This window comes from Gallus gallus, chromosome 15 (assembly GCF_016699485.2).
Source record: "Gallus gallus isolate bGalGal1 chromosome 15, bGalGal1.mat.broiler.GRCg7b, whole genome shotgun sequence".
Taxonomy (NCBI): Eukaryota; Metazoa; Chordata; class Aves; order Galliformes; family Phasianidae; genus Gallus; species Gallus gallus.
Genome location: NC_052546.1, coordinates 915488 through 940521, shown reverse-complemented (window position 1 = coordinate 940521; position 25034 = coordinate 915488). Strand labels below are relative to the sequence as shown.

The window sequence follows — 25034 nt, the reverse complement described above, 5'->3', positions numbered from 1 at the left end:
GGGGACGCCGGCTCTGTCCTTGTGCCTGGTGGTGAGCCACTGGGGAGGGGACCCATCCCTCGGTAGTGGGGGGCACAGTGACAGATTCCCCACGGACAAAGCGGTGCTGCAAGAGGCTGGAAAACGTGTGGGACGAGACAGGTCGTGGGGAGGGACCCAGAAGGTTTGGAGGGACAGCGTTAGTTGGCAGGAGGACAGCTCAGCCCGGCGTCCACTGTCGGTCCCCAGGAGCCCCTTTCCTTCGTGAAGTCCTATCAGTAGCCCTGCATGCTCTTGCTGCCCAGGCAGCCCACAGACCTACAGAAATATAAACGTATCCTAGTGGAGATTAGAAGCTCATAAAGAAAATAAAACAAGAAGTCTGCACTGCTGGGTGCTGCATGGATGCAGGCTGTACGGCTTCCCCAACTCCTGCCCTGCTCCCCCCAGCACCTCTGGGTGCTGCTCTTTAATGCTGCCGAAAAGCACCTTATGCCTTGCTCCATGTGTGAGTGCATTTGTGCCCAGCTCTTGCAGGCTGGCACTTACCCTGCTCGTGCCCAGCCTGGAGAGCAGAGCAAAGCCCCTGCCGGCTGCCTGCGCCCTGAGCATGCAGGGAAATGGGGCTGCAGCCACAGGAAAAGGAGATGCTTTTAGTTTGAAGGAAGGATCCCCCACCAGTACCGAGGTGCCAAAAATGGCTCAATTGAAGCATATTTCCTTACTGCAGTGCAAGCGTGGGGCAGAGCGGTAGGAGCCACTCCTGCTCTGCAAGGCAGGACTGCACCGCTGTGCCGCAGCCAAAGGAAAACTGAGCACAGCGCTCCTCACTGCATCCTGCCAGTGGGGTGAGCAGTGCACACGGTGTCCACTTGCAGTGAGCTCACTAAAGGGAAAGGGCGGCATTTCTCAATGACTCAGTTGTGGTTGCACTGAAGATTTATATTCGCTCAGCCCTGCAGCAGCATCCTGTGCAGACATTTGTTTTGGCTGAAGCCCGCCCAGTCCGTGTTTGGATGCGGGCTGTGGGTTGTGCGGTGCTTTGCCTCCCAGCAGCAGGGCCTCGACAGCAGCAGCCCAAATAGGGCAGCAGTCCCACAAGTCCTTGTGTGGAGAGGTGCCGTGGAGCTCAGCCACCATCCAGAGATGTGGCATCCCCAGAGCTCCCTGCCTGCAGCTGCTGGAAGCCCTTCCTTGAAAGGGCTTTTCCCTCTTCTCTTAGGACAGCAATACCCTGCTATTCCACCTCATTCCCTGTCACAGCAGAGAGCACATCACCATTGCTTGTTCTGGAGCTCATCTGTTTTCATGGGGATTTGGAGTGGCAGATGATGCTACATATTAATCACTGCCACGTCACAGTATGTTAGCACAAACAAATTAACACAAACAATAATCACAGGGCTCAGCGTCCTGACGGGAGGCTGCACAGCCTGCAGGGCTGGGATAAATCCTTTCTCTGTGTTGTCGGGCATTTAATTGGACACATTGTGGACTTGACCCAAGCACCATAAGGAATGGATGCTTCAGCTGACCTCAGCTGCTTCTTCAAATCTATTTCAGCACAATAACTGAATAACTCCAACCCAGAGATTCCTCTTCTTGTGTCAATGCTGGAGAGGAGCCCTCTGGAAGGCGGCCAGCTGAGAGGCACCCGGGCTCTGCACTGTCACTGAGGGCAGCATACAGCAGTGCAGTCTCTGGGAGCACAGACCAGACTGTAAAATGAACCTGAGATGCTTCCAGGAGCCTGTATCTGACTTCAAAAGTGCAGTGTGGGTTCTGCCACCTCGCTCTCCTCCTTTCTATTCTCCTTTTCTCCTTCCCCTTCCTTCTCCCTCCACTCACCTGTGCTCATGCCCATCCTCAGGATTTATGACCTGCGGGTTGCTCTCTGCCCCATTTGTTCTTTCCTTGACCCCTTTGGTGCTCCTCGCCCATTTTCAGAGTGTTCTGAGGGGGTCCTGCAGGGGGAAGGTGGGTGAGGGGAGAACTTCTGCCCGCTTGCCGGCGCACAGCAGCATTCCTGACAGCACTGCTCTCTCCCCAGGGATGTGAGGATTTGCTGCAGGGCTGCTGAAGTGGTCAGGACTGCCAGGCTGCCCTCCCGTGTGCCTTGCACCCTGTGTGCTCCTGCTGGAAGCATCCTGGGCAAAGACCTGAGCAGGCATCACGTGGAATGGGCCTTGCAGTCACTGTGTGAGCCCTGCTTAGGGCACTGCTATGTTACCAAATTACCCAACCACTGGGAAACAGAGCAGAGCTGCACAAAGCTCAGCACCCCAACTCCTTCCTCTGCTGTGGCTCACACAAGCTCAGTATGGGGAGCCCAGAGTCACTCAACACTAAATTAAAGCCTTTTGCTACTTGCTTCTCTGTGTCTTCAATGTAAGCAACAACAATGATGTTTAGACACCTTGGGAAAGCTGTTTGGCATTGAAAAGGAGCCAGGATGGTTTTGGCTTAGCCTTCTGTATTATTCACTTACTGCATTTTTAGAGGGTGTTTTTTTTTTTTTTTTGTATAAAATAACCCATCATTTGTAGCTCCTCTCTGACAACATCTGGTTAACTCTTGTTCTTCCTACTCCATAACTCCGCTTTCCATTTGCAGTGGAAATGCCAGCCTGCAACCAGGAGGGAATTGATGTTCCCATGGATTATTTGGTGCTTTTTTCTGATTCTCCCAAAGAATAATTTCAATGGAAAAGGGTGGTCAGATCCAACCTGCTCTCGACAAGGCAGCTGATGCGTGTCCTGCTGGGCTCAGAGACAGGTGACGGACATGAAGGCGCAGTCAGCATTCCCAGAAGTGACAGAAAAACAGCCATTTGCCTCCCCCAGGAGAAAATGTAGCCCTGGTGAAGGCAGCAGTGAGACCCCACCATCTGAGGAAGGCCCTGTGCATGGGGAGCTGTAGGACACTGCGTGGTGTTGGCTCTGTGCTGAGGGCTCTCCGTCTCTGCCACACGTCCTGTTGAGGTCTGCGGGCACTCAGAGCCACTGCCTGGGAAACGCCACCATCTCCACAAACAGCACAAACCGAGTGGCACTCGGGGATGGCTCAGTTTCAGGAGCTGCTGATGCAGAGGCTGATCTTTCTTCCTTGCCAGCACGACTCGGCTCACGCCTTCCTCTGCGGAATTTGCACAAGGACAGATTAAAGAAAGCCAATTTCCTTTCTCATCAAATCAATTCCTTCTGGGGCAAACAAAGCCACGAGCACAGCGCTCTTGTCCTCCCGTGATCTTGTGGTTTACTCTGGCTGGAAGAGGCAGCTTTGGAAAACCCGAGCCCATTTCCTGCTCTGCGTGCTGCAGTGTATATCCTCGTCTCAGCCCTGGAAATGCTTTGATGGATATTATTAGGCCCGGAAAGCATTTGGAGCTCCTTTCTTCCGTACGAGCTGACCAAAGTGCTACGGGATGAAAGAGGGGGCAAACTGGAAGGGTTTGTGGATGCTGCGGGTGAGGTCGCCTCGCTCAGGAACCCACGTAGTGCTGCTGCCTGCGGTGGGGAGCAGAGCGGAGAGCTGTGGAGCTGGATTGCTGTTGGGCCCCAGGGAGGGAGGATTTTGTCCACGCTCACCTGCCAAGAGGCAGAGCTGTGGTGGGATGGACAAAAGCCCTGCTCTGTTGTTGGTGCTGCTGGCTGGAGCCCAGGCGCTTTGAAACTGGGATGGAGTCAAGCTCTTCCAGACCCAGGTTTCCATTCCTGCGCAGTTACAGCACTATCCTGCCCCACAACACATTTTACTCAGCAACTCTGAGACAAACTAGTGATGGCTGTGGGCACAGGAAGGGACTGGGCAGGCTGAGGCAGTGCCTCCAAAGCTGTGCTGGATTGTCCTCGGGATGCCTGCCCCTTGGTTTGCTTGCCCACTAAGGCAGCTCCCGTCTTGCTGCGTGCACCGGTGGGAAGGGCTGTGCTCTGTAGTGCTGGGCAAATGGAGAGGGTGAGGCTGGAAGGCACAGCGCAGCACCAACCTGATGCCAAGCTGCCCGCATGCAGCCCTGGGTGATGGACTGTGGCCTCTTCTTAAATCCATACATCAGGTCCAGCAGATCCCATCTCTTACCCCACCTTGTCCTCATCAAGTTCCCTGAGCGAGGGAAACGGGCTGCTAGCCTCTCTCCCACTGTCTGTTGCCCACTCTGAGGCCCCACTCATGCTCAGCCCTGCAGCCATCAGGAATGAGAGCCCCTCACCACTTTGAATGTAAAAGTGGCTGCAAGCAAAGCCAAGTAAAACCTTTCTGCAGCTTTGTTTTGCATGGAGCTGAGGCTCTGATCAGCGCTTTGCCACTAACACAGTAAAGAAATGACAGTGCGGAAATCTTGGGGAGCGAACAGCACTTGTGGTTATTGGTGAAATCCCATATTAGTAGAAAGGTCTGGTAAGTGGAAGCAGGAGTCACTCTGACTACAGCATCTGTTGGATGTGGAGAGTGGTTATGACTCTCTCCAAATACAATGCACATGTACTGGGGAAAATGACTGCTACAATAACAGGAATAAATCTTAATAGAGACTTGGGTGATAACAGACACCATAGGGGAGTTATCAAAATGAAAAACATATGGCAGCGTCTCTGCCAGACCTGAATGAAAACCCTTCAGAAGGACCAGCAGACCTTGTACCTGAAAATGATAGAAGAGCAGAGGAGACAGGGACAGAGGAACGGTGCTGAGGAAACAATCTGAATCCCATCGTCGTGCTCTGCTGAGATACTACAGCCACGGGGGTTTGGTGTCAGCCCTGCTACCCACTATCCTCATGTGAGAGTTGGGATCTCAGCACTGCTCAGCTCAGTCCTACCCACTTCTCCGAGCTTTGGCAGGGAGAAAGGCTGTGAGCCAGCCTGGACAGGGGCCATTTTTGACTGTTCAAACAAGACACCAACCTGGATTATTTATCAGCATGAGGTTCCATTTTCTCTGCCTTCTGGCAGCAATCTGGGGCAGAGTTTGCAGGGAAGGAATCGTGGAAGAGCAAACTCAGAACAAGGGAAGTTCAGGCACAGCCCTGGGCTGCAAGGGCAGGATGGATTTGTTTTCCTGCAGTTATAGGAGCTACAAACTGAGCCCAGACTTCATGGTATGGCAAAGAACAAGCAGACGGGAAGCTTGGCTGACACTGACAGTTTCTTGGCAGAAAGCAATGAGAGACAGGACAGAGCGACGTTAACTAAAATCACACCTTCTCTCCAGTGCTGGGAAATGTCTTCAGCAGAGGAGAAACCACAGATTAGCCAGAGCGCAGAAAACCAGTTTCACTCTCCTTGAGAGCAAACTGGCAGTGATGGTCAAACACACATACAGCAGAAACAGAGCTGGACTGGCACAAGAGGAGGGCATCGGTTTTTTCCCTGGGTTTGCAGGAAGGGAGCAGGAGGAGTGAAGAACATCCCCAGGATCCCGGGGCACAGGGAGGTGTCAAGGCTCTGCTAATCAGTCCTCAACTTGATGTCAGGAGAGGGATGTGCTGACCCGGGGGTTGCACACCACCACAGGGACCAACTGCTGCTCCCTGATCTGGTTCACAGGTTTGTCCTGCACTGACGGTCTTGAGCCCTTGGCCACGCAACACTGGGACTGGGCCCAGGGACAGGGTGAGTCCCAACAGGGGACCGTCCTCTCCCTCTTCCTTCTCAGAGGTGAGCGTGTGGGCTCCAATTATCCCAGCCTGAGAAAACTTGCGGATAAATAGCAGAAAATTCAAAAGGTAGCTGAGGAAGGGGCTTACCATGGTCAAGACACTTGGTGTGCTAGTGTTAGACAACCAGGGGCACCAGCAGTCAATAGAGATGTTGTTATGGCAGTGAGACAAGGCCGGAGGGAGAGAGGACCACACAGAGGTCCTGTCCTACGTACTTAATGCCTCAAAGCTGCCAGGGGCTTTGCCCCTTGTTTTCTTTTTTTTTTTTAATTGTATCCCAAGCCTGCAGTCCCTGCTTGGAGCAGGTGTCTGATCTGCGTCTTGGACTGAATCTGGTGCCTGGCACAGCCCAGTGCACTGCTGCAGGAGTCGGGTGGGAAGCTGACTGGATCGGTTACCCACCTTGATTTAACCCAGCTTTACTAACCCAGGCTGCAGTCTTGTTTGCTTACAGTCAAAAACCATCCCTGTGCAGGGTACCCGCAAGGAGGTGCCTGAAGCTTTGAGCTGATCTATTCAGCCAGGGGAAGGACAACTCCTGCCCTTGCTTTCCCAGCAGCTCCCACTGGAGCTCAGACAAGATGCAGATGCCTGGCACTGGCCCACGCTGAAGAGCATCAGGCAAAAGGACTGGAGATCAAACAGCATCTTTACAACAGCCCAGACCAGAAGGTTTGCTTTATCATGCGTTTAGTCACAATCAACTAGCCAATAAAACAGAAATAAGCGGTCACCAAAAATTATTTCAGTCAATAAAACAAAAAGAGAGTTTTACAAGGAAAAATAAAAAGCTAACGCTCCTCCTCTTTCCTGTCCTATAAAATGTGTAGGGTTCACAGGCAGCAAGGAAACGCGAAGCTTCTCTGCTCCTGCGGCACCAGCAGTGAGACCTCTGCTGCAGTGAGTGAGGCGACAGCCCCGACATCCCAGCTGCCACGGCGGGGATTGGCCTGTGCCCACATTTCCCCTCTGCGGGCCACACGGAGCACTGCAGGGACCGTCCCTGTGCCCACACAGCCGCAGCTCCATTGGGAGCCGGGCAATAAAACGGCGGGTGCTGAGCTGGGCTCTCACATCGAGCAAACGGGGCTTCCACGAGGCTTAGAGGACCACCTTCACACACAGAGTGACCCCCCGTGTTTAAAGCAAACAATCTTGACCTCTCTATGAGTTTTAACCACATAAAAGCTCACCTCTTGGACTCTCCATTAGGTTTTATGATGTGCTTCCATATTTAAATGGACATGACTCACACCAGGGTTTCTGCCGTGCCTGTGAAGGAAAAAAAAGATGAATGCCAGATGTTACGTATGACTTACAGCGGGGGAAAAAAAGGAAAGAAAAGGAAATTAAATGTCGGGGTGACTTTCACAGCTCTCCCTGCTCAGGTGAGCATCAGGTGGGCATCTGAATTAGCTTTAAAAATACCAACGTCTCCTCTGAGTGAATTGATGGCAACAATTGCGCACAGCTATGGTGCTTCTGATGGGAGGAGACAGAAGATGAAGGCTGTGGTGTTGGTGCCATTCCCAGCCCAGAAACCCACGGTTATTTCCTGGGGCACCACAGCTGACCCAGGGCAGTGCCAGCCTGGGGCTGCTGACTGTTTTCCAGCCGTGTTTTACGACTCTCCAAAACACCACGAAATTACATGGTTTTTTTTCCCTCAGAATTACAATACAAAGACGGTGCCACAGCCCAGCGGGGGCCCAAAACCCAATGGCGCAGTTTGTTGTCGGCAGCGCAGTCTCACGGGGCTCTGGGACGCAAAGTGGGCCAATTAGAAGCACTACGGCCCCGTGTCTCCCTCGGGGCAGCAGGCACGGGACGGCGCCCAACGCCCCGGCTGAGCTCTCCGTGCCGCCCTGCCCCGTGCGCTGCCCTGCTGAGCACGGACCCCCCAGCTCCGCCTCCTCACCGCAGGGATTCAATTGTCCGTCAGAACGCCTCTGGGTAAGCCTGGCAGCTGTCAGCACCTCCTTGTTTATTTGCCGAGAGGAAGGGGGCGAAGGGCAGCTCCGCGTTGGGGTGATGTGGTTCCTCTCCCAGAAAACCCCGGGGAGGGCACAGGATCCCGGCCGAGCTGTGCGGGCTGACAGATGTACGGGCGCTGCCCGGTGCTCTGCGGGGAGGGGCATCCCAGTGGTGATGAGGGGAGGTGGGCGTTTGCTACCACGGCCCCTTTGCAGCAGAGGGCACAGCTGTGCTGCCCACCTGTGGGCCGCTCAGCCCGAAGCGCTGTGTGGGACACACACATTTATCGGGGCGAGGCACTGAGTTCAGCCTTGGAGCTTGTGTTACAGCTGATGAGCCGGGAGCACCAAGAAGCTTTGCAAAGGCCTCCAGGGGTGAAAATGAAGCCGGAGCTCAGGTGCTGCCCCTGTGCCACACACCGAGCATCAGGCAGAGCCCAGCACTGGCAGGATGGGGCAGCCCAGCGCCCCAGGTCAGTAAAGCATCGCCATCCCAGGGCTCTCCCAGCTCACGGAATGCTTGCTCCCTCTCGCAGTGCTTCTTGGCCGTGCTGTCTGCCCAAGGCCTCAGCTCCCCAGGGACCCCGCACTGAGCTCGCTGTGCATCAGCCTGCCCTCCAGTGCACACCATCAGCTGGAATGGGGCTCTGCTGTCATGCTTGCAAAAATTTCAGTTGCCAGTTTTTGTCTAAAGTTTTAGCATTTTCCTACAGCAGTGAGAAGAAGGCTCCGTAACCTGAAAACAACCCTTTGTTTTACTGAGAGACGGGACTGCACTGGTGCCTTTTCTTTGCCTACAAGCCATAAAGGTCTCATTGTGTGAATGTGAATCTTAGCTAAACAATCCCCTTTCTGGGGCAGCAAACCCTTCTAAGAAGACAGATTTCATTTCTACACGCAGTAGCAGGGATGGCTGTGAGGAGTGAGGTTGTGCGGGGCCATTTTTCAGGCTGACTCTGGCTGGTTCCTTTCAGACTCCTGGTGGTCCCCAGCCGTCCCAGAGGGGACAATGTGTGTGGCCGTGCTCCTGTTGGTTCACTTGGTGGGAATCTGCAGTCCCCACTCCACCATGGGCCGCAGAGGCAGCGCCTTCCCCAGGCAACCCCTCCGTGGGCATCGCCTGCCCTCTGCCACGGCGCTGCTAGGCCTGCTGGAGGAGATTCCAGCGGTTTGCCGAGCTAATGGGATCCCAGCCATGCCAAGCAGGAAACATGGCATTAGGTGCTGCTGTGACATAGCGATATTGAGCCCACTCACCCACCTGCAAGGTACTGCCTTTCCCCTGTTCTGCCCTAGCCATCTATTCAATCCATTTGACATTCTCTTTTCTGCAGTGAACATGAGAAAGGTCAGTGACCACCACTGGGAATGTATGGGGACACACAAGTTCTCTCCCCAGGCCTGTTTTCTGCATGCACATCAACCTCCCCCTGCTATGTCCTTCTTACAACAACATTTGCCATACCCTCCCTTGGCTCTGACTTGTGTCAGCATTTTCCAGGCGTTTCTCCTGAGTCAGCCCCTACCAGGCCTTCCCAGCCCTGAGGTTTGGGGTGGCTGTGCAGGGTATCACAGTGCAGGGTGGGCTGGGCTGGGTGCTCCCACCTGCGTCCTCTGGCCCCGAGCAAGCCAGGCAAGGCAGCACTGGCTCGAGGGTGCTCTGCTGTGCCCTGCAGCTCGGCTTCCTCCAAGAAAGCCTGGGCCTCTGCACCAAGTTCAGCATAACCAGTTCACAGCCCCTAGCTAACTCCTCTGTAGTCCCAAAACTAATGATACAGTTAAATCAATTATCAGGTGCTATCTGCTGCATCAAGGGCTGTGTGAGGAGGGGTCACACAGTAGACCAGCACAGCCTCCAGCCACAGCATGAGATGCCCAGGCTCGAGCCACGTGTCAGTCTTTCCCTGTGCTCAGTGCTGGACACGTAGAGCACAGAGCAGGGCTTTGGCCATGCTGAAGTTACGGGAAGCAGTTCCTGCTCTGTGAGCCAACCCCAGAGCACAGGGGTAAAGAAACCCTCCTTTCTGGCACAGGTGGGTACAGCCTTAGAAACATAACCAGCTGTTCCTGCTCCTCCCAAGACCCAGTGCTCCACGTGGCCGCTCCTCCCCACAGGTGGCTGGGAGATGGGCAAGTCAACATGAAAGCTCTTAAGAGCAGTCCTGCTGCTCTTAACCAAGGAGAGCTCTGCTGCTGCAGACAGATGAGGCTGAAACTCCACACTAAGCATGTGTAAGGACATTAAGCTGTTGGAACTAAAGGATAATTTGAAAAGTATTTTTCTTAATACTAGTATTAAGTTTCCCTGGCTTTGCAGTTGGTAAAAAGAAAAAGAATGTCCTTACTAAGGGAAAGCAAGTGAAAACCGAACCAGGGAGGAATTAGGAGGTGGTAGATGCTTGGAGCCAGGTCCCCTTGCTTGAACAGTGCCCAGGGTGTGAGGAGGGCCATTCCCAGACCAGACACCACTGAAGCACCCTGGGAGTCAGTAGTCTTTGCTTAGTGGCAAACTGCAGCATGGTGAGAGGATGCCAACATGACCACACAAGCTCTCATGAGCAGAAGCATCCACACCACGTCCTGCCCGCGTAGGGTTGGACTCCTGTCATGACCCTGGAAACATTCAGGTTAGGTACAGCCCCTCCTCTGCCCCCTTTTTGCCCATCTCTGTCCCATCAAAGGGCTCTGCAATTGCCTCCGCTTCCACTCACTCCCACTGGGGGTGGGACGCAAAGCCAACGCTGCACCTGCACTGCTGAGTGCAGGGGGCAATCAGGTGGTGGCTGGGGGAGCGTGCTGAGCTGCTGCATGGCTGCTGGGCACCAGAGGACCCATGGCCCTCACAGAGGAATTCCTGTGCCCTTGTGAAATGCCCGTGTGAATAGAGCAGGAAAATTAGCTGCAATATGGCTTTTTGTGATCACACAGAATTTGCAAAAGGAAGGAAAATAAAAAAAAGGTTCCGTTTTCCTCTCGCTCCCCATCCCCGCCATGCTGGAAAGGCTCAGGAAGTGCCCAGCCATCAGCAACAATGTGACAAAAGCCCCACGCCGTTTTCCCTGGTGAACCTGGCGGGGTCCCAAGCAGGGATGGTAACAGTCAGTGGGAGCGGGGCTCCCGGCGCCCCTGGCAGAGGAACAGCGCTCAGCTCCTCCGGGTCTTCCTCCTCTTCTTCTGCTGAGCCCTGCTGCTGTATCCTCAGCACAATGAGCCTGCATGGAGATCTCACCCCAAAATGCCTTTTGAGTGAGCACTGAGGCTCCCCAGAAGCTGTCTCATCCTGAACTGCTCGTGCCCTTGCAGACACTGTGGCTGTGACAATGGACAGCACGCATCCCCGGGAGTGTTCAGTACTTCTGCACCCAAACCAAGCCCAGCCTAGGGAAACACACAGGAAAGCCACCAGGAGAAGTCTAGTCTGTGCCCTGCTCAGCTCAGGAATTGAAAATATCCCTGTCTCCAAATTCAGAAGATAGCCTGAAAAATCATTACACTCTTAAAATAATAGTTTTTGTTTCCCTCTATTCTTTACTTAGGCTACTAAAATGAAGCCAAAACCTGTTAAAAAGTGCATGTGGAGTTAATGGGTAACTCCAGGACTCCAGAAACAGGAACACACAGGAAAACATCACATTTTGCAAGACCCGCAACCCTGAGAGAGTCTGCAAAGAACCAAATCCACTGTGAGCCCTGGTCCCTACCCTGCCTGCCCTCCTTGCCCGGCTGCGGCTGAGGAGGAGGAAGGGCAGGACCGGATTCCACGGGTCGCACCCTGACGCATCCCTCACACTGCGTGAGGTTGCTGTATGGACAGGATGGCAGCCACCACATCCCGCTTTGGGCCAAGGCTGTGGGGCAGTGCGTTGCCAGGAGCCCTCACGGCGGCCCGGTGTCCTCCAGGGCCCCATGCAGGCCTATGTGCAAATGGTGTGCTTCCCCAAATAGATGCTTTTCTGGGAATGTCCCATGGCCCCACGGAGCCTTGCCTGGTTGGTATCGGATGACCAAAGCTGTTACGTGCTCCCATTGTTCCCCAAGGTGGTTATTAATAGAGCACCATAATAATAGGGGATATTTATAAAACACCTCCGTGCATGGGAATCCAGAGCAATCTGCAAACCTATGCAGGTCCCTCTGCCAGCCCTGAGCGGCTCTGGCCATCACCACAAAGGAAAATGAACCCTATACCACACTGAAAGGAACGAGAAATGTGCGGGCTGGAGGGGCCACTGCAAAGGACTGCTACAAGATGTAAGCACTGGCATTGCGCTCCCGTGAGGACATAGGGACAGCAAGAGCCCTGTCATGGCCACTTCCCTGCCAGAAGGGTGGAACAGGGCTTGAGGGGGGCATAAGTGCTCCTCCACAGGTTCCAGCTGCAGCCTGGCACTTGGAGGAAGGAGAGCTGCAGCCTGACCAGTCCCAGGCTCCTCACAATGCCCTCACGGACAGGAAGGAGCTGTTGCCATACTGATGCCATGCTGATAGCCATACAACATACATACAACACATACAACATACATACAACAGCCATACAACAGCTGTTGCCATACTGATAAATGTGCCTTTCATGCAGGGTTTGGTTAGAAGGACCCGTATGCTGCCCTCCTGTGACACTGGGGCTTAAGGGGCCAGGACCCCACTCTGGGGACAGCCTAAGGATCTGCATTTAGATCACGAGGTGTCACACATACAGTGAGCTCTGCAAACCTGCCAGGCCCCGTGCAGAAGATGGACAAAAATTCACACTCTCAATTCACTTTATAGATGGGAAAAGTGAAACAAGGTGCAGACCTCAGAGCAGTGCCAGCCCCACCACACATCGTGGTCTGGGCTCAGTGCCTGGGAGCTGCCATGGAGGTGACCAAGTGCCAGACACGACCAGGACGGGGATGGGACAGAAAGGCACAGACAGCCTGGCTCTTGCCCTGTACCACCAGCATCATAAAAACAAAACAAAGCCGGTCCTCCCTTGAGCTTTGCTCAAGGAATTAGAGAAATGAGGCCATTTACATCTTCGCACGGGCGACTGAGCCTGGCAATGACCTTTGGTCACTACGGAGCGGGGCTGGATTTGAAATGTGAACTGGAGAGCAGGAGGTGAAAACCTCCATATCCCATTACAAATCCCTGGGGATGCCCAGGGCTTGTCAAGTCACAGTGCTTTGCTGCTTATTTATTACTGTTTGTCTACCACTGTAGCCATTGCCGAGGCTCGCGTTACTGCTCAGGCAGTGGTCAGCTGCTGGGCGGCCTTTGGGGCCGGCTCTGCTCCCAGGGGGCTGCGGCTGCAGCCCAGCACTGGGGCGGTCGTGGTGCCTCTCCCTGCTGGTGGGGAGAATGCATCAGTGGGTGACAACGCCCAGGTGACAGCCATGTGCTGCCTCTGGGATGTGCTGGACGGGGTTGCAAAGAGAGCTGGAATGGGAAGCGAATTCATGCTGTAGGATAATGAAGTGTACAGCCCCACACAATAACGATCGAGAAAGTTTCCCGAGCCATATTATGGTGAAATTATTTAACATACCATATAGGCAACTCACAGCAGCACTTTTCAGTATTGGTATTGGTTCCTCTATCGCTTTCAGTATCAGTAGCAGTGGCAGCACACAGCCGGAGGCATCAGGGCTTTGGCAGGAAGGGGGTAAGGAAGCCCTGGGCAGTCAGCAGCAGCAGGACCAGAGCAGCTTTGCTGGATCTGCCCTCCAGACACAGGGGCAGGTTCCCACAGCTGAACAATGGGGTTTGCAAGAAGACGTTTTATACGAGAAGTTTTAGCACCCCTGTGTGGCATCACTCTGCTATGTGTGAGCTGAGCAGCACTCAGAAAATCTGCCTGATGCTTCAGGGACCCAGCAGCAGTCTGTGTCTGCCGATGGGACCGAGAGTCTGCCGGGAGGCCGAGCCTTAGCAACTTCCTCATCAACAGCTCAGTCTCCAGGGAAAGCTACGAACCCTCCTCACAGTGGGGATGGATGCCACAGGGCTCCGCAGGGCAGTTCCTTACAGGTACAGGAAGCTCTCTCAATACAGCAGAGAAAATAGTGTGCAGAGAGCTTGCAGTGATAAACTCACATAGATCGATGTGCCTGGCTGTGACATGCCGTGCTTTGCAGCAGAAGTGATGATGATTGCATTGTTTACAGTGTGGGACAGCTGAAGGAGGTTGCCGGAGCTGCTGAATGTTAGTGGAGCTGCGCTGATTTCCACGGAGATGTGATGGCTCTTTTTGTCACACATACTGGGTTATTTCCTATGGGGACTCAGGGATTCAGCAGGTGGAGTCCCATTTTCAAGGTAAGAAATCACTTAAGTGCTTGTCTGCAGAGTTGTGCCACAGCTTTGCCACCTGGAGGTACTGAGACACCGGTCAGTGATGGGGACAGAGCACAAAGACCGGCAAAGAAGGGCACGATGCAGGCTGCCAGATTGCTTGGACTCTCTTGGAAATACAACCTCGAGTCTCCCTGACTCTCAGGGGGATTTATGCTGTTAAGTCGATTCTGGAAATGCTAATCCAGAAGTGTGCATTTCTCACAGCTCCGTCTGACATGCCTTCCTCCAGGCAGGCCGTGCTGTGGAAGGCAGCTCCAAGGGTAACTTGTTAACCTGCTGCTGTGTGTTGAGATCCCACGCGTCTTCTTGGCCTTTCACTGCTGGGAAGTTCCTTTGCCGTGGGGCCATCCTGCTCTGTGCTGCAGACGTATTGGGAGCAGTGCTCTCACTGCTGTGCTCTCAGTGTCCCTGCCACCAGCACAAGGATGCTTGCACGACTGCTCCGCAGCCAGAGCACGCTGAGGGTGGGAAAGAGTAAAACTGAGAAAAAGAAACGTGGGACTGTGAGAGACTGCAACACAGGTCGGGTGCTGGATAATGGAAATTCCCAAGAACGGGGCTCACTGGTGGCTCTTGTGCACAAAATTAAGCTTTATTAATCCAATAACGCGAACTGCTCAGTGAAACCTTTCCAGCAGAGCAGCCGATGCACTCAATAGGATTAACTCTGCTCTCACAGCAAGCAAAGACCATCTTTGTATCCAGCGCTGAATTTCTCGGCCTCGTTGCATTTTCAGAGCCTGAATTTCTTATTTTTGAGCTGCTTTCTTTAGCAGAGGCAGACGGTGTTCAACTGGAGGTTACAGCCCAGTGGAACACACAGGAGAACACGTAGGGCTTCAATGAAACACAAGTTGGTCAAGTGTAAATCACGACTGTGCTTTTATCATCCAAAAACTTAAACTGGTTCTAGTTAAAGTTACGTATCTGCTCCTTGCGTTTGTTTTTGTTACTTTTGTCAGGAGTAGAGTCCAAAATATGTAGGACTCCAGAACAGCTTTGGGAATATCACATTTTCAGCCCAGTGGCTGAGCTGTGCCGTCATGTTTTTAGACTTCTTGGAAATGTGGATGGAGAACAAATTTGACAAAGCAGAAAAAAATGTAAACCCAAAGTCTGCTTCAAACAATCGGCGTGTGTAGTCACTGCAGAACACTCTGCAGAACCTGTTCTTCTGCTGATGTTCCTGTGCTGAGAGCACTTTTCATTTCAATGCCGGGTTTTAGCGATTTCCACCTTGTTTCATGCTCTGACAGATCTACAAATGCTTTGCCTGGCCTGGTGCGAAGTGCTGTGCTGTGCCAGAAGAGACAAGCAGCTCTGGAGGCGAGTGGAGGCAGGAAAACACGCTCAGCTTTTGCTGCAGCACTCTCCCTTCCTGATCATGGAGACAAAATGCAGTGTGGTTACTCTGTGCCCAATGGTTTCCTTCTGCCTGGCTACTGGGTCAGCACTGGACTCATTTACTGAAAGCGTGCCTCCTCACTAAACCTCCTGCCCAAGGTGTGTGCTGGGCACAAAGTGCCTCCGAGTCCCCGTAGCAGTGTGAGCATCCATGTGCCTTCCCATCTGTGGGGTGAGCGGGGCTGCAGGGCGTGACCAGGCAGATGATATCCAGTTGAAGTGATGGCAGAAGAGGTATAAGCTGGGCAATGATGGATTTTCTGTACGTTTCAGAAAGTCTTGCTTTAACTACAGCCTTCCGTGGTCCTTCTGCATGTAGCTATCAGGCATCTCTGGACACGGACTGCTCACCCCAAGTCTCCATGTTGCCCATGTCGAGCAGGCGGGGTGCCCTGGTGAGGCAGCGCTGGCATGCAGGGCCATGGGTGTCATCTCAAGGCCATGCTGAAGAGGAGTAACTACATTTCCCTGTTTAAACTGCCGGCCAGCCTCAGCTGGGCAAAATGCTCCCTTCTTAGCTGAAATCATTGCCCTGTCCTGGGAAACAGCTGCTGTGACAAACTTAGGGGGCAGCTGCTGCATGGAGAGGACTGACATTTTGGTGGCACAAAGCTGCTGAGCCCATATATGTGCTAGCAGAGGTCCAGGGCTCAGTGGGAGTCCCATGAGCCCTTCTGGGCTTCATACAGCTTGAGCCAGAGCCCAGATGAGGAAGGACTGGTGGGACAGAGAAGCGCTTAAAGCTGAGTGCAAGCGTGATTTGCAGGACTGGGGAAGGGGCCACCACTGCACAGAGCACTGCCTGCAGCAGGGTGTGTGGTTTAGGATGGGGGAAAGAGGCCTCCGTACAGCTGGGTGTTGGGGTTCCTTGCACAGCAGGCTGCCCAGGCTGTGTGATCCTGATACTGTTAAATTTGCAAATATGCCCAAGTCCAAAGACATCTGAGTCAAGACAAGCTGAGTCAATGCCCCAGCTAAGTGAAAGCTGGTGAAATACAGACTCTGCCCTTTTTCCTCCTTGCAGCCCCGGTGAAGTGCAGTCTCTCAAGTAGGTCTTTATAAATGATCAAAGCATCTGTGTGGCTTTTCCACTCACAACCCAAGGTCCAGTTTAATAATGTAGCTTGTTAAATAAACAAGTGGCTACGCAGAGCCCCGGCACTGTGACGATGGAGAAGATCCGGTGTTCTCTTCCCACTCCAGCGCCAGCTGTTGATGGACATCTGTCTGTAAAACATTGGGCCTTTTACTGTTTTTAATGCAAGAAATGCCTTTTCCTGGAGACCACCACTGAATACTGCTTTGTCAGAACGGCCCCTTCACAATCCAAACAGAGAGCAAGTGAGCATAGAGGATCCATTACCCAAAAACTCAACAAAATCTTCCTCACCCATGAAAAGTGTATGCACAGAGTAGGAAGATCCGGGATGGGGCTCAGCAGCGGGGGGAGCGGTTCCTGGAGGGTGGTGAGCTGGGACTGCCAGGGAAAAGGGATTCCATTTCTCTATCCAACAACTCTACTGCTGGCTAACAAAATTAACACCTTATTAAAGAGAATGGGAAGCTGGCTGGTATAATGGGTTCATAGAGTTTGATTTGCTTCCAGTTTTCAGAGTTTCTGTACCTTCAGAGCTAAAAGTGGAACACTGGCACACTGGGGGGACAATCTCTCTTGCAGATACAGTTTGGGTTCACATTTTTGCATGTGCATTTGGATTGCAAGCTTGAATCTGATCTCAGCGACCAAAATGGGTGGCTCATCCTTTTGTTAAACCAGAGATTTGTTTCACTAAGAAAATACAGAAAGTGCAAATGCCAGTAATATATTCCTTCGACTGAGCCAAATTCCACATTCTCTTATGCTCTCAGATACCTCCACAAGCAGCATTATTTTGTGTTGTGTGCAGAAAGCACAGCAGGCTCTTAGAGCAGGAAGGCACGGCAGAGCTGTGGGAAACACCACAGCACAGCTGTCAACCCGAGAGCTGCCCCAGAGGCCCCCACCATGGGGCAGAGGTGGCCGGAGGGTCACAGCAGCACTGCAGTGCCATAAGTCGCCTGGGCATCACCTCAGTGCTGGCTCCCCTTAGCCATTTTGTATGGGAAGAGGTGATTTCAGCATCATCAGTCCTGAAGGAGACATCGGTGGCCAGATAGATGTTAAGTGCTAATGAGAAACGGTCCATCAGAACTGGCAATGGACCCAGCTCTGAGGTGGTAAATAACCCAAGTGCTCTTTTGGCAGCAAAACAAAAATCTGTTTTCGTGCAATGGTCAGCAGAGGTGAAATCAGCCAGAGCAAGCTGGGGCAGGCAGGGGGCTCCGAGGGAGAAGCTCAATTCAGGGCTTGCTTCACTGCCTCACGGTACGTGCGATCCATTTTGTGCCCGGAAAAGGTTTGCTTCAGTCTAGGAAAGTTCCACCCGTCTCAGAATAGCTTTCATTTTCCGAAAACAATTTGATGTCACCAACAATGATTTCACCCTTTGCCTCTTTGGGATGTAATTGCAGCTGGGTGACATTCTCACGTTATGCGTGGACACGCGCAGCAGAAATTCCTCCGACTGAAGAGCGCTGAGCTGCAGGGTCACCTTGTCACCTCCACACCTTGTCAGCATGGGAGCAGCACCCTTTGGCTCCCACCGAGGGCAGGCTGGAGTGCAGCCTCAGGGCCGGGCTCCCCGTGCCACGGCGGCACCGGGACAGCGCAGAGCCGGACGTCCATCTCCCGGCTCCTTCCATTCCTGTTTTTCACGGATGAAAAGGGCGATTTCCTCCTGGTAACACCCAGGAGCTGGCAGTTCCAGCCTGGAGTGATTTCTTTCTCTTTTCTTTCTTTCCAAAGAGCAGCGATAAAAATAACCCCTGGGAAAAAAAAATCAAGCACTGAAACCCGCGAGGGTCTGACGCAACTCGCAGGAGCACCAGGGCCGACAATGCCATAATAAAGATCTGAGGTACCACCAAGAAAAATAGGAAGCAGCCAAAGAGAAAAAGGTCACCGCAGCTGGCTGTAAACACGCTCACTTTGCACGAACCTCGGCTTTGCTGGTGCGACTGCTGGTAGGCAGGAGTGTGACGCTGCACTTTTGGTGCTCCAGGTATTTATTTTACACTCTGGCTCCCAGTCTGAGCCTCTGAATGTAAAAACAATCAGAAGGCTGAAGTGTAAATTCTCCCTGCTGATTTATTTACTGTTGTGTTTTTATAGCACCACATGGCTCTCAGTTTGCACTGGGCCCATTCAACCAAAACGCGTGTCATACACTTCCAGAGAAATGAATGACTTTATAAATTCTCTACAATAATAATCCCACGTACAGGAATGCACGCAGAGAACACCCAGACAGGGCTGGAATGTTTTAAGAATATAATATTGTGCTTTTTTGGTCAGGGAAACATATTTCTCTCAGGGATATGTGGTGTGGCCCAGGCTCCAGCCCTGTCTGCCTACCACCTGTAATGAGCCCTCTGGGAGATTCTAGTTCAGGCCACCCAAACCGTGAGCGGGGCAGAGCCATCAGTGCCGCCATGTTAACAGCCCTCATGAAGCCCGGCCCAGCGGAGCCGCGAAGCGTCCGCAGTGGGGAAAAAAAGGAGGGAAGAAAAGGCTTTGATAGAAAAAACATCTGATCTGTGTTCTCTAATCTTTGCTTTGTTACTTAAAGGATCTTTAAAGGGCTTCGTGCCTCTGGAACAGGGACTTCTTTCTCTTCCTTCAGAAACTCCATTTAGAAAAGCAGGAAAACGCTTCCAGAAAGGGAGACTCTTTGAAAGAAAACTTGAGCTGGAGGGATCTGCCTGTCTCTGTTTCAGAAATTGTTTTCTCCCCGTTTTGTGGCCGAGCAATGGCTTTCTCTGGGGTGAGAAAGCAGCTCCTTCTGCCCATCCTCATGATGGAAAGTGATCCGAGCAGGGAGAGGAGAGGGGCAATGTGTGAATAAAGGGACAGGGAGACACTGCCCTCTTAAACACATGGTGTGGTCAGCTGGAGTCACTCTGCTGCCAGCGAGGCAGAGGTTGGCAATGCCAGTGGCACCCAGAGAACGTGTGTCATGCTCTCTTCCGCCCGGGGTGGGAGCAGGGATGCTGCTACAGCCGTAGGGTCTTGACCAGGTAGCTGTCACCCGGACAGTGGTGGCTACTGCTGCGGTAGCACCTTAAGCCAGGCTGGGGTGCAGGTGGCATCCTCTCCAAGGGTGGTAGTGCAGCCCCAGTGCAGTCACAGCTGCTAGGAATGATGAACCTTCCCATCTCCACAGACCCTGTTAACCCAAAGCCTAGAAGGGAAACATCTGAACAAGTTCCTGGCTCTGTTCACAAAATCCCTGGACACAGTCCATGCTAAGATCTTTTTCCCTCTTAGCAGAATATTTTTCTTTGGACCTCAGGGATGTTGCAGCAGCTGTTTGTAAACATTTTGCATTCAAAATTAGCAGGAGGGTGAGCAGGGGAATTACATATCAGCTCTGTCCTCTCAAGCATCTAAAAAATGTTGCAGCTACATTGGCACTGCCCCTGCAGATTTAAGAAGCCAGCCAAACGGGCCAGTAGCCACTGGGCAGCTGCCGTGCCCCAGGCACACTGCCCACACCCGCTGCCTCTGCTGGGGCTGGAAACCAGCCTAGAGCCTGCAGCCAGGTAGGGACCAGCAGGGGAGGTATTCTGGAGGAGGAAGGAGGCAGAGCCAATATGAGCGTTCGGAGCCAAGAAGCCGCGTGGAGGGTAGGTACTTTGTGGCCAAAGAGGAAGGTGGGAGTGATGAGCACTTTGGAAACCTGGTGTCCCTCTGAGAAAGGCTTGGGTGGTTGCAGGATGGCATAAAGCTGGGCTTGAATCCAAGTCCTTACCTGTGCCCTGCACCCTGCGCCCCTCGCAGCATCCAGTCCTCGCAAACCAGATACAGACCTGGGTCCCTCCCTGTCCTCCACCATGAGCCCCTGCTCGGAACCAGCTGAGTTTTATATCAAAAGGAGAAAGCTTTAAAAAACAAAAAATGCCAGTAATCTTCCTGCACAGTAACAGGGGCAGAATTAAATCCTGTCACGAATGCATAAAAGGATTTGGGGAAGATTATAGCTTTTCTGCACAGCTCAAAATGGTCTGGCCCCTGTGAGACCTCAGACCTGCTGAGGGAAGCTGTTGTGCTGTGTCTCCTGGAGACATCTGTGGTCTCCACAGGACGGTGGCCCTGACACGAGTCCTTTACATCAGAACAGCCACAGCTTGTCACCCCTCAGCAAGTGCTGCAAGGGTCAGAGCGCCAGGCACTGCAGGGCTGGGGCAGCTGCATGCCACCTGACTTGGCAGAGCTTTATCCATCCCTTCTTACTCTAAGGTTGCCCTTGAGATTGTGTTACCTGTCATCATATCTGGGAACAAGTGTATTTTAGGAGACATCTTTAAAACTACATCCAGCAACAGGCCCCTGTTTGTACATCACTCAGCGTTTGCTCCCAAAGGTGCATCTGCTGAGGCTGCTGCTCATTTCCTTTCTTTTCGGATGCTATTCAAGGTAACCTGAACCTAAACACAGAAAGCAAGCTGAAGCACACAAACTCTGCAGACCGCTAGCATGCAATTAGCAGCGTTAATGGCCTGAAGTGGGTCAAGGAAGCCAACCATGTCCACCCCCTGCTTTCTCCTCTCCCAACTTGCAGCCCTGCCCAACACCAGATGCATTCCCTCCGCTGCTTGCTGCCATTCAGACACTGCCTTGCTTTTGCTGCCTGTCCCGTCAGACTGAAACAATACAGAACATGTTTTACAAGGTAATTCTGCAGTGAGGAGGGAGAATTTGTAGTTTTATGGAGCTAGTAAACCCAACTTGTAAAGTCCTTTAAAGCCTTGGGCTTGGGCATTTCAACCTACTGACACTTAGGGATAAAGGCTGGTGAGGGCAGGGGTGAAAGGGGCCAAATTCATTGCTGAGGGGTCTGCAGGCACTGGAGACTGCACAGAGAATGAGTCTGTAATTGTTTAAGAATTACTTTTACACAATTAGCCTAGCTTGTCTCCGTTGCCTCTCAGGGCTGTTGGTGTCCTCACATGGACATGTGAGCATGAAAGAGTCCAAGTCAGCGCTGCTGAGACACTAAAAGGACCTGAATGAGCTCCTTCTGGTTTGCACTTCACCGAAAATGGTGGTAACTGCTGCCTCTGGCAAGGTTTGTTTGTGTGCCTCAGAGGTCGGGGTGAGCACCCATGGGTGGCAACACTGCAGGAATGTGAGGTACTGGTGTGCTGGAGTGCCCAAGAAGGAATAAATAGCCATCTATTGCAAAGCACCAACCATGAACGTAATTGAAGGCAAATGATAATAACAGCGAGTATTACAGAGGGGCTTCTAATAAAGCCTGCTCTGTGTCCTGAGCCAGGCATGTACCTGCCACAGCGGGCTGCGCAAGGTAATTATTCCACGGGCAGCCGGGATGATTGATGGAGATATTCATTAAACACAAACCTGACACTTTGCTCTCTAAATCCAAATAATCCAGCCAAGCTCTCTTGGAATAGGGCACCCTCCTCTCTGCACGTTTTAATGGAGGGTTTCAAAACAAAGCTGGCAGCCGCGTCCCGGAGCCCAGAGCCTGCAGGGCGATCCCTGCTCAGCACTGAGGGCCGAGGGCAGGTGCTCGGCCGGGGCCAGCTGTGCACACACGGACCTCTAAGCAGAGAGTATTAGGCTGTGACAGCTGCAGCTGGCTCTGAAATAAGCACTGAGCATGGAGATTATGATAGATTTTGCCTGTATTATGAAACTGATTTTATATCATATATGAGGTAGAAAAGTTCTGTCTCTCAAAGGGATGGAAATCCTTTTGCACGGCCAGAGCCACCGGCGGAGCGGAGCTCGGGGCTGCTGGTGGGGTCATGCTGACAGCATCTCGTTGCCTGGTGGCTGGTCAGCACAGAAAACATCAGTATCCGACTGTCTGGCTTTTGTCTGAGGGAGAAATGAACTCTCTTTTATTCCTTCTTTTCTCTCAATAAAAGCAGCTTTTCAACTCCTTTGCTCTTTTTGACCAAGAACCAGGCTTCTTTGGTTCAGCTGTTTTTGTAGTAATAAAGCAGGCAAGAAGGATTCATCTCCTGTTTCTTCACTGTCACCAACAAGGGATGCCATTCCCATCAGGGCTGATCATGCTGTGTTTGCTGCGCTCCTAGGAAAGGCTCCGGGCTGCCGGCAGGTTCTGCCCGTCTGTACCACGGATCCTGATTCCAGTGGTGTGCAAAGAAACAGCCAAACCGATGAGTGCTCCAGTGCAGCCCAGCCCACGGCCCTGCTGCCTCTGCTCCTCCATCAGCTGAGAATCTGAACTGTGTGACTTAGGAGCGAATGGGACACATACTCAGTTCTGAAGCAGCTCACTTTTTTATGACTGAACTCGTGCCTAATTCTCCTTCAGTTAGCACCACAAAACAACACCCATGTCAGAACTGAAGGAAAGTATTATCAGATGATCAAAGTGACAGATTACAACTTCAAACCATTTAAAACGTTGGCTGACGTGCCTTAATAAAAGGAAGTTCAAATTCTGGACACCATAAAATCTCTGCAAAATGCTCTCAGTGTCTGTTGTCTTCACATGAAATTAGATTTTTTGTTACTAACTCTTCTGTGAACCAGCAACGAGCATCTCCTGGGCAGGGACCAGCTCCCGGGACATCAGCAACAGCTCTCTAGGCAGGTTAAGGCCCTCACCTTTGCTCTCAAGGAGCGAGGGATGGTCTCATTGTAGGCTCTTGGGAAAGGGGCCCACGGGCTCTCAGTGAAGCACACTGGCAGGTTTGTCTGAGGACGGATGGTGCCCCAGCAGCAAGCTGCAGATCTGCAAAGCGGGGATAGAAAATGATGACTTAAACACATGATCCAAAGGAACATGTCAAGGGGAGATCCCCTGATGGGCCATAAGGCATTTGTTTGAATCCTTGGAAAGTTTAAGTGGGTTTGTCTTTCCAGGTGATCCATCAAGCAATCCTGCTGCGAGAGCAAGGACTGCAGCAGGCAGCCGCCCTCAGCACAGCCTGCGCGTGGCTCTGCGCCGTCCTGCCCTGCCCTGGGCTCCTGCTGCTGTGCTGGGGAGGACGGAGCTGCTTCTCTCTGCAGCCAGACCGATGGAAGGATCCCGATTGCCAGATGAATGATGCTACTTGGACTATGCTGAATAGGACTGTGGCAACAAACTTGTGATTTGCTCCTAAAATCGTGAGCATGTGAAGGACCAGCTTTCTGAGCAGCCATTCTTCAGAATTTGGACCATGTGTCTTCACTGCTCACAAACAAAACACGCTGCCTTTTCCCGTGAGCAGTAATTGGGGCTCCTCTCTGTACGCCTTCCACAGGGCTGTCTGCCTGCAACTTACCAGGCCCCTACTTAGCAACAGGAGTTGGTGGGAACCAGCACTGCCAGATCCCTTTGCAGGGCAAACACTCAGAGCTGCATGTTCTGGAGGTCCCACTTGCTCTTGACTCTTTTTCAAAGCTGGTGAAAGGCTCGTGGTTCCCCAGGTGTGTCCGACTGCACTGGGATGGATCCTCATGTCCTGCATGAGCCAGGTGCTGCTTGCAGTGCCTGGGGAAATGAGGGAAGCAGGATGCACGGCGGGCTTCAGGCTCACCTCATGACATTATTTAGTCACTGGGGTTATGGGAAATTGCCTGAGCTGTCCGGGAACTGACAGTGGGACCCCATCCTGTTATCATGCTATATAACTGCCCATCAGGAAATGACATAAATACTCTCGTTACTCTGTATTTTATTTTTCACTATTGTGAAGCATCTTTTTTGCTTTGTTTCTGCTGGTGGCGTGTGACCAATCGTAGTGCCCTGGCTCCCCACATCCTGCTGGGCAAGGTCTGCCTCTGGCCCTCAGAGGATCAGGCAAAGGATGTGCCTGTTAGCCACTGTTTTTTCTTGCTGCCCCAGTGATGTTGCCTAGGTCAGGAAATAAACCTATTTGGAAAGTGGCAGGAAGGCAGCCTTTTATCAAGCTGCCTGTGTTGTACATACACAGCAATATGGGCACCATGTGTCAGCCAGGACAAGGGCTGTGGGACTCTGAGCTCCCATGGGTCCGGTTGTTGTGATCCAAAGTGACTCCAGGTCGCTGCAACCCCACATCTGGTCCTTCCCTCTTGCAAACCTGCTTCTGCCTGGAGTGACCCATTCAGCAATGTCTTTCATGTGATGTTGGCACTTTGCACCTTGCCTATCCTGAGAGAGGAAGTTCCTTTTCTTTGCATCTCTGTACATATATGAAATGTTACTACAGACTAATTGCTCTCCAAGAGCTATACACCAAACTGCTAGTCAGGCAACTCAAAAGACTAAGGAGAGCAACAGCCTGTGCAGTGCATACAGGAAAGCTATTCACTGTCTTGCTGCTATTTTTTTATCTTGCCCTGCATGCAAGCTCCTGGAGGCAGGGGTTTGGCTGCCAGGGGTCCACCCACACCCAGCACTGGGCAGGCCCCTTCCCGAGGAGAGGGAATCCTCTGGCTGGTCTGCTGTGAACAGCCCCATGCAAACAGCCAGGGAGAGCTGTCACAGGCAATTCCCTGATTTACAGCGGCACTGTGGTAGAGTATTTCTAGCTCAGTTAACAGCTGTTTTGTTAATTCCCAATTTCTTCCATAATCTGTACATTTTTGTCCCAGCTAGGGCATGGACTGTGATATATGA

At 52.5% G+C, this 25034-nt stretch overlaps 1 protein-coding gene across 2 annotated transcripts in view; it reads right to left on the bottom strand.

The window, feature by feature from the left end:
- TBX1 (T-box 1) overlaps positions 1-25034 on the bottom strand; it is a 166690-nt gene that overhangs the window by 32999 nt on the left and 108657 nt on the right. Inside the window, exons 5-6 of one of the 2 annotated variants that reach the window (XM_046901204.1) lie at positions 7554-23924; positions 6829-6907 (exon numbers count right to left, since the gene is read on the bottom strand). In XM_046901204.1, coding sequence (XP_046757160.1) covers positions 6829-6844 — 16 coding nt within the window. In that variant the 5' untranslated portion in view covers positions 6845-6907; positions 7554-23924. The remainder of the gene's footprint in view (positions 1-6828; positions 6908-7553; positions 23925-25034) is intronic. The other variant, XM_025155714.3, reaches the window with a different exon arrangement.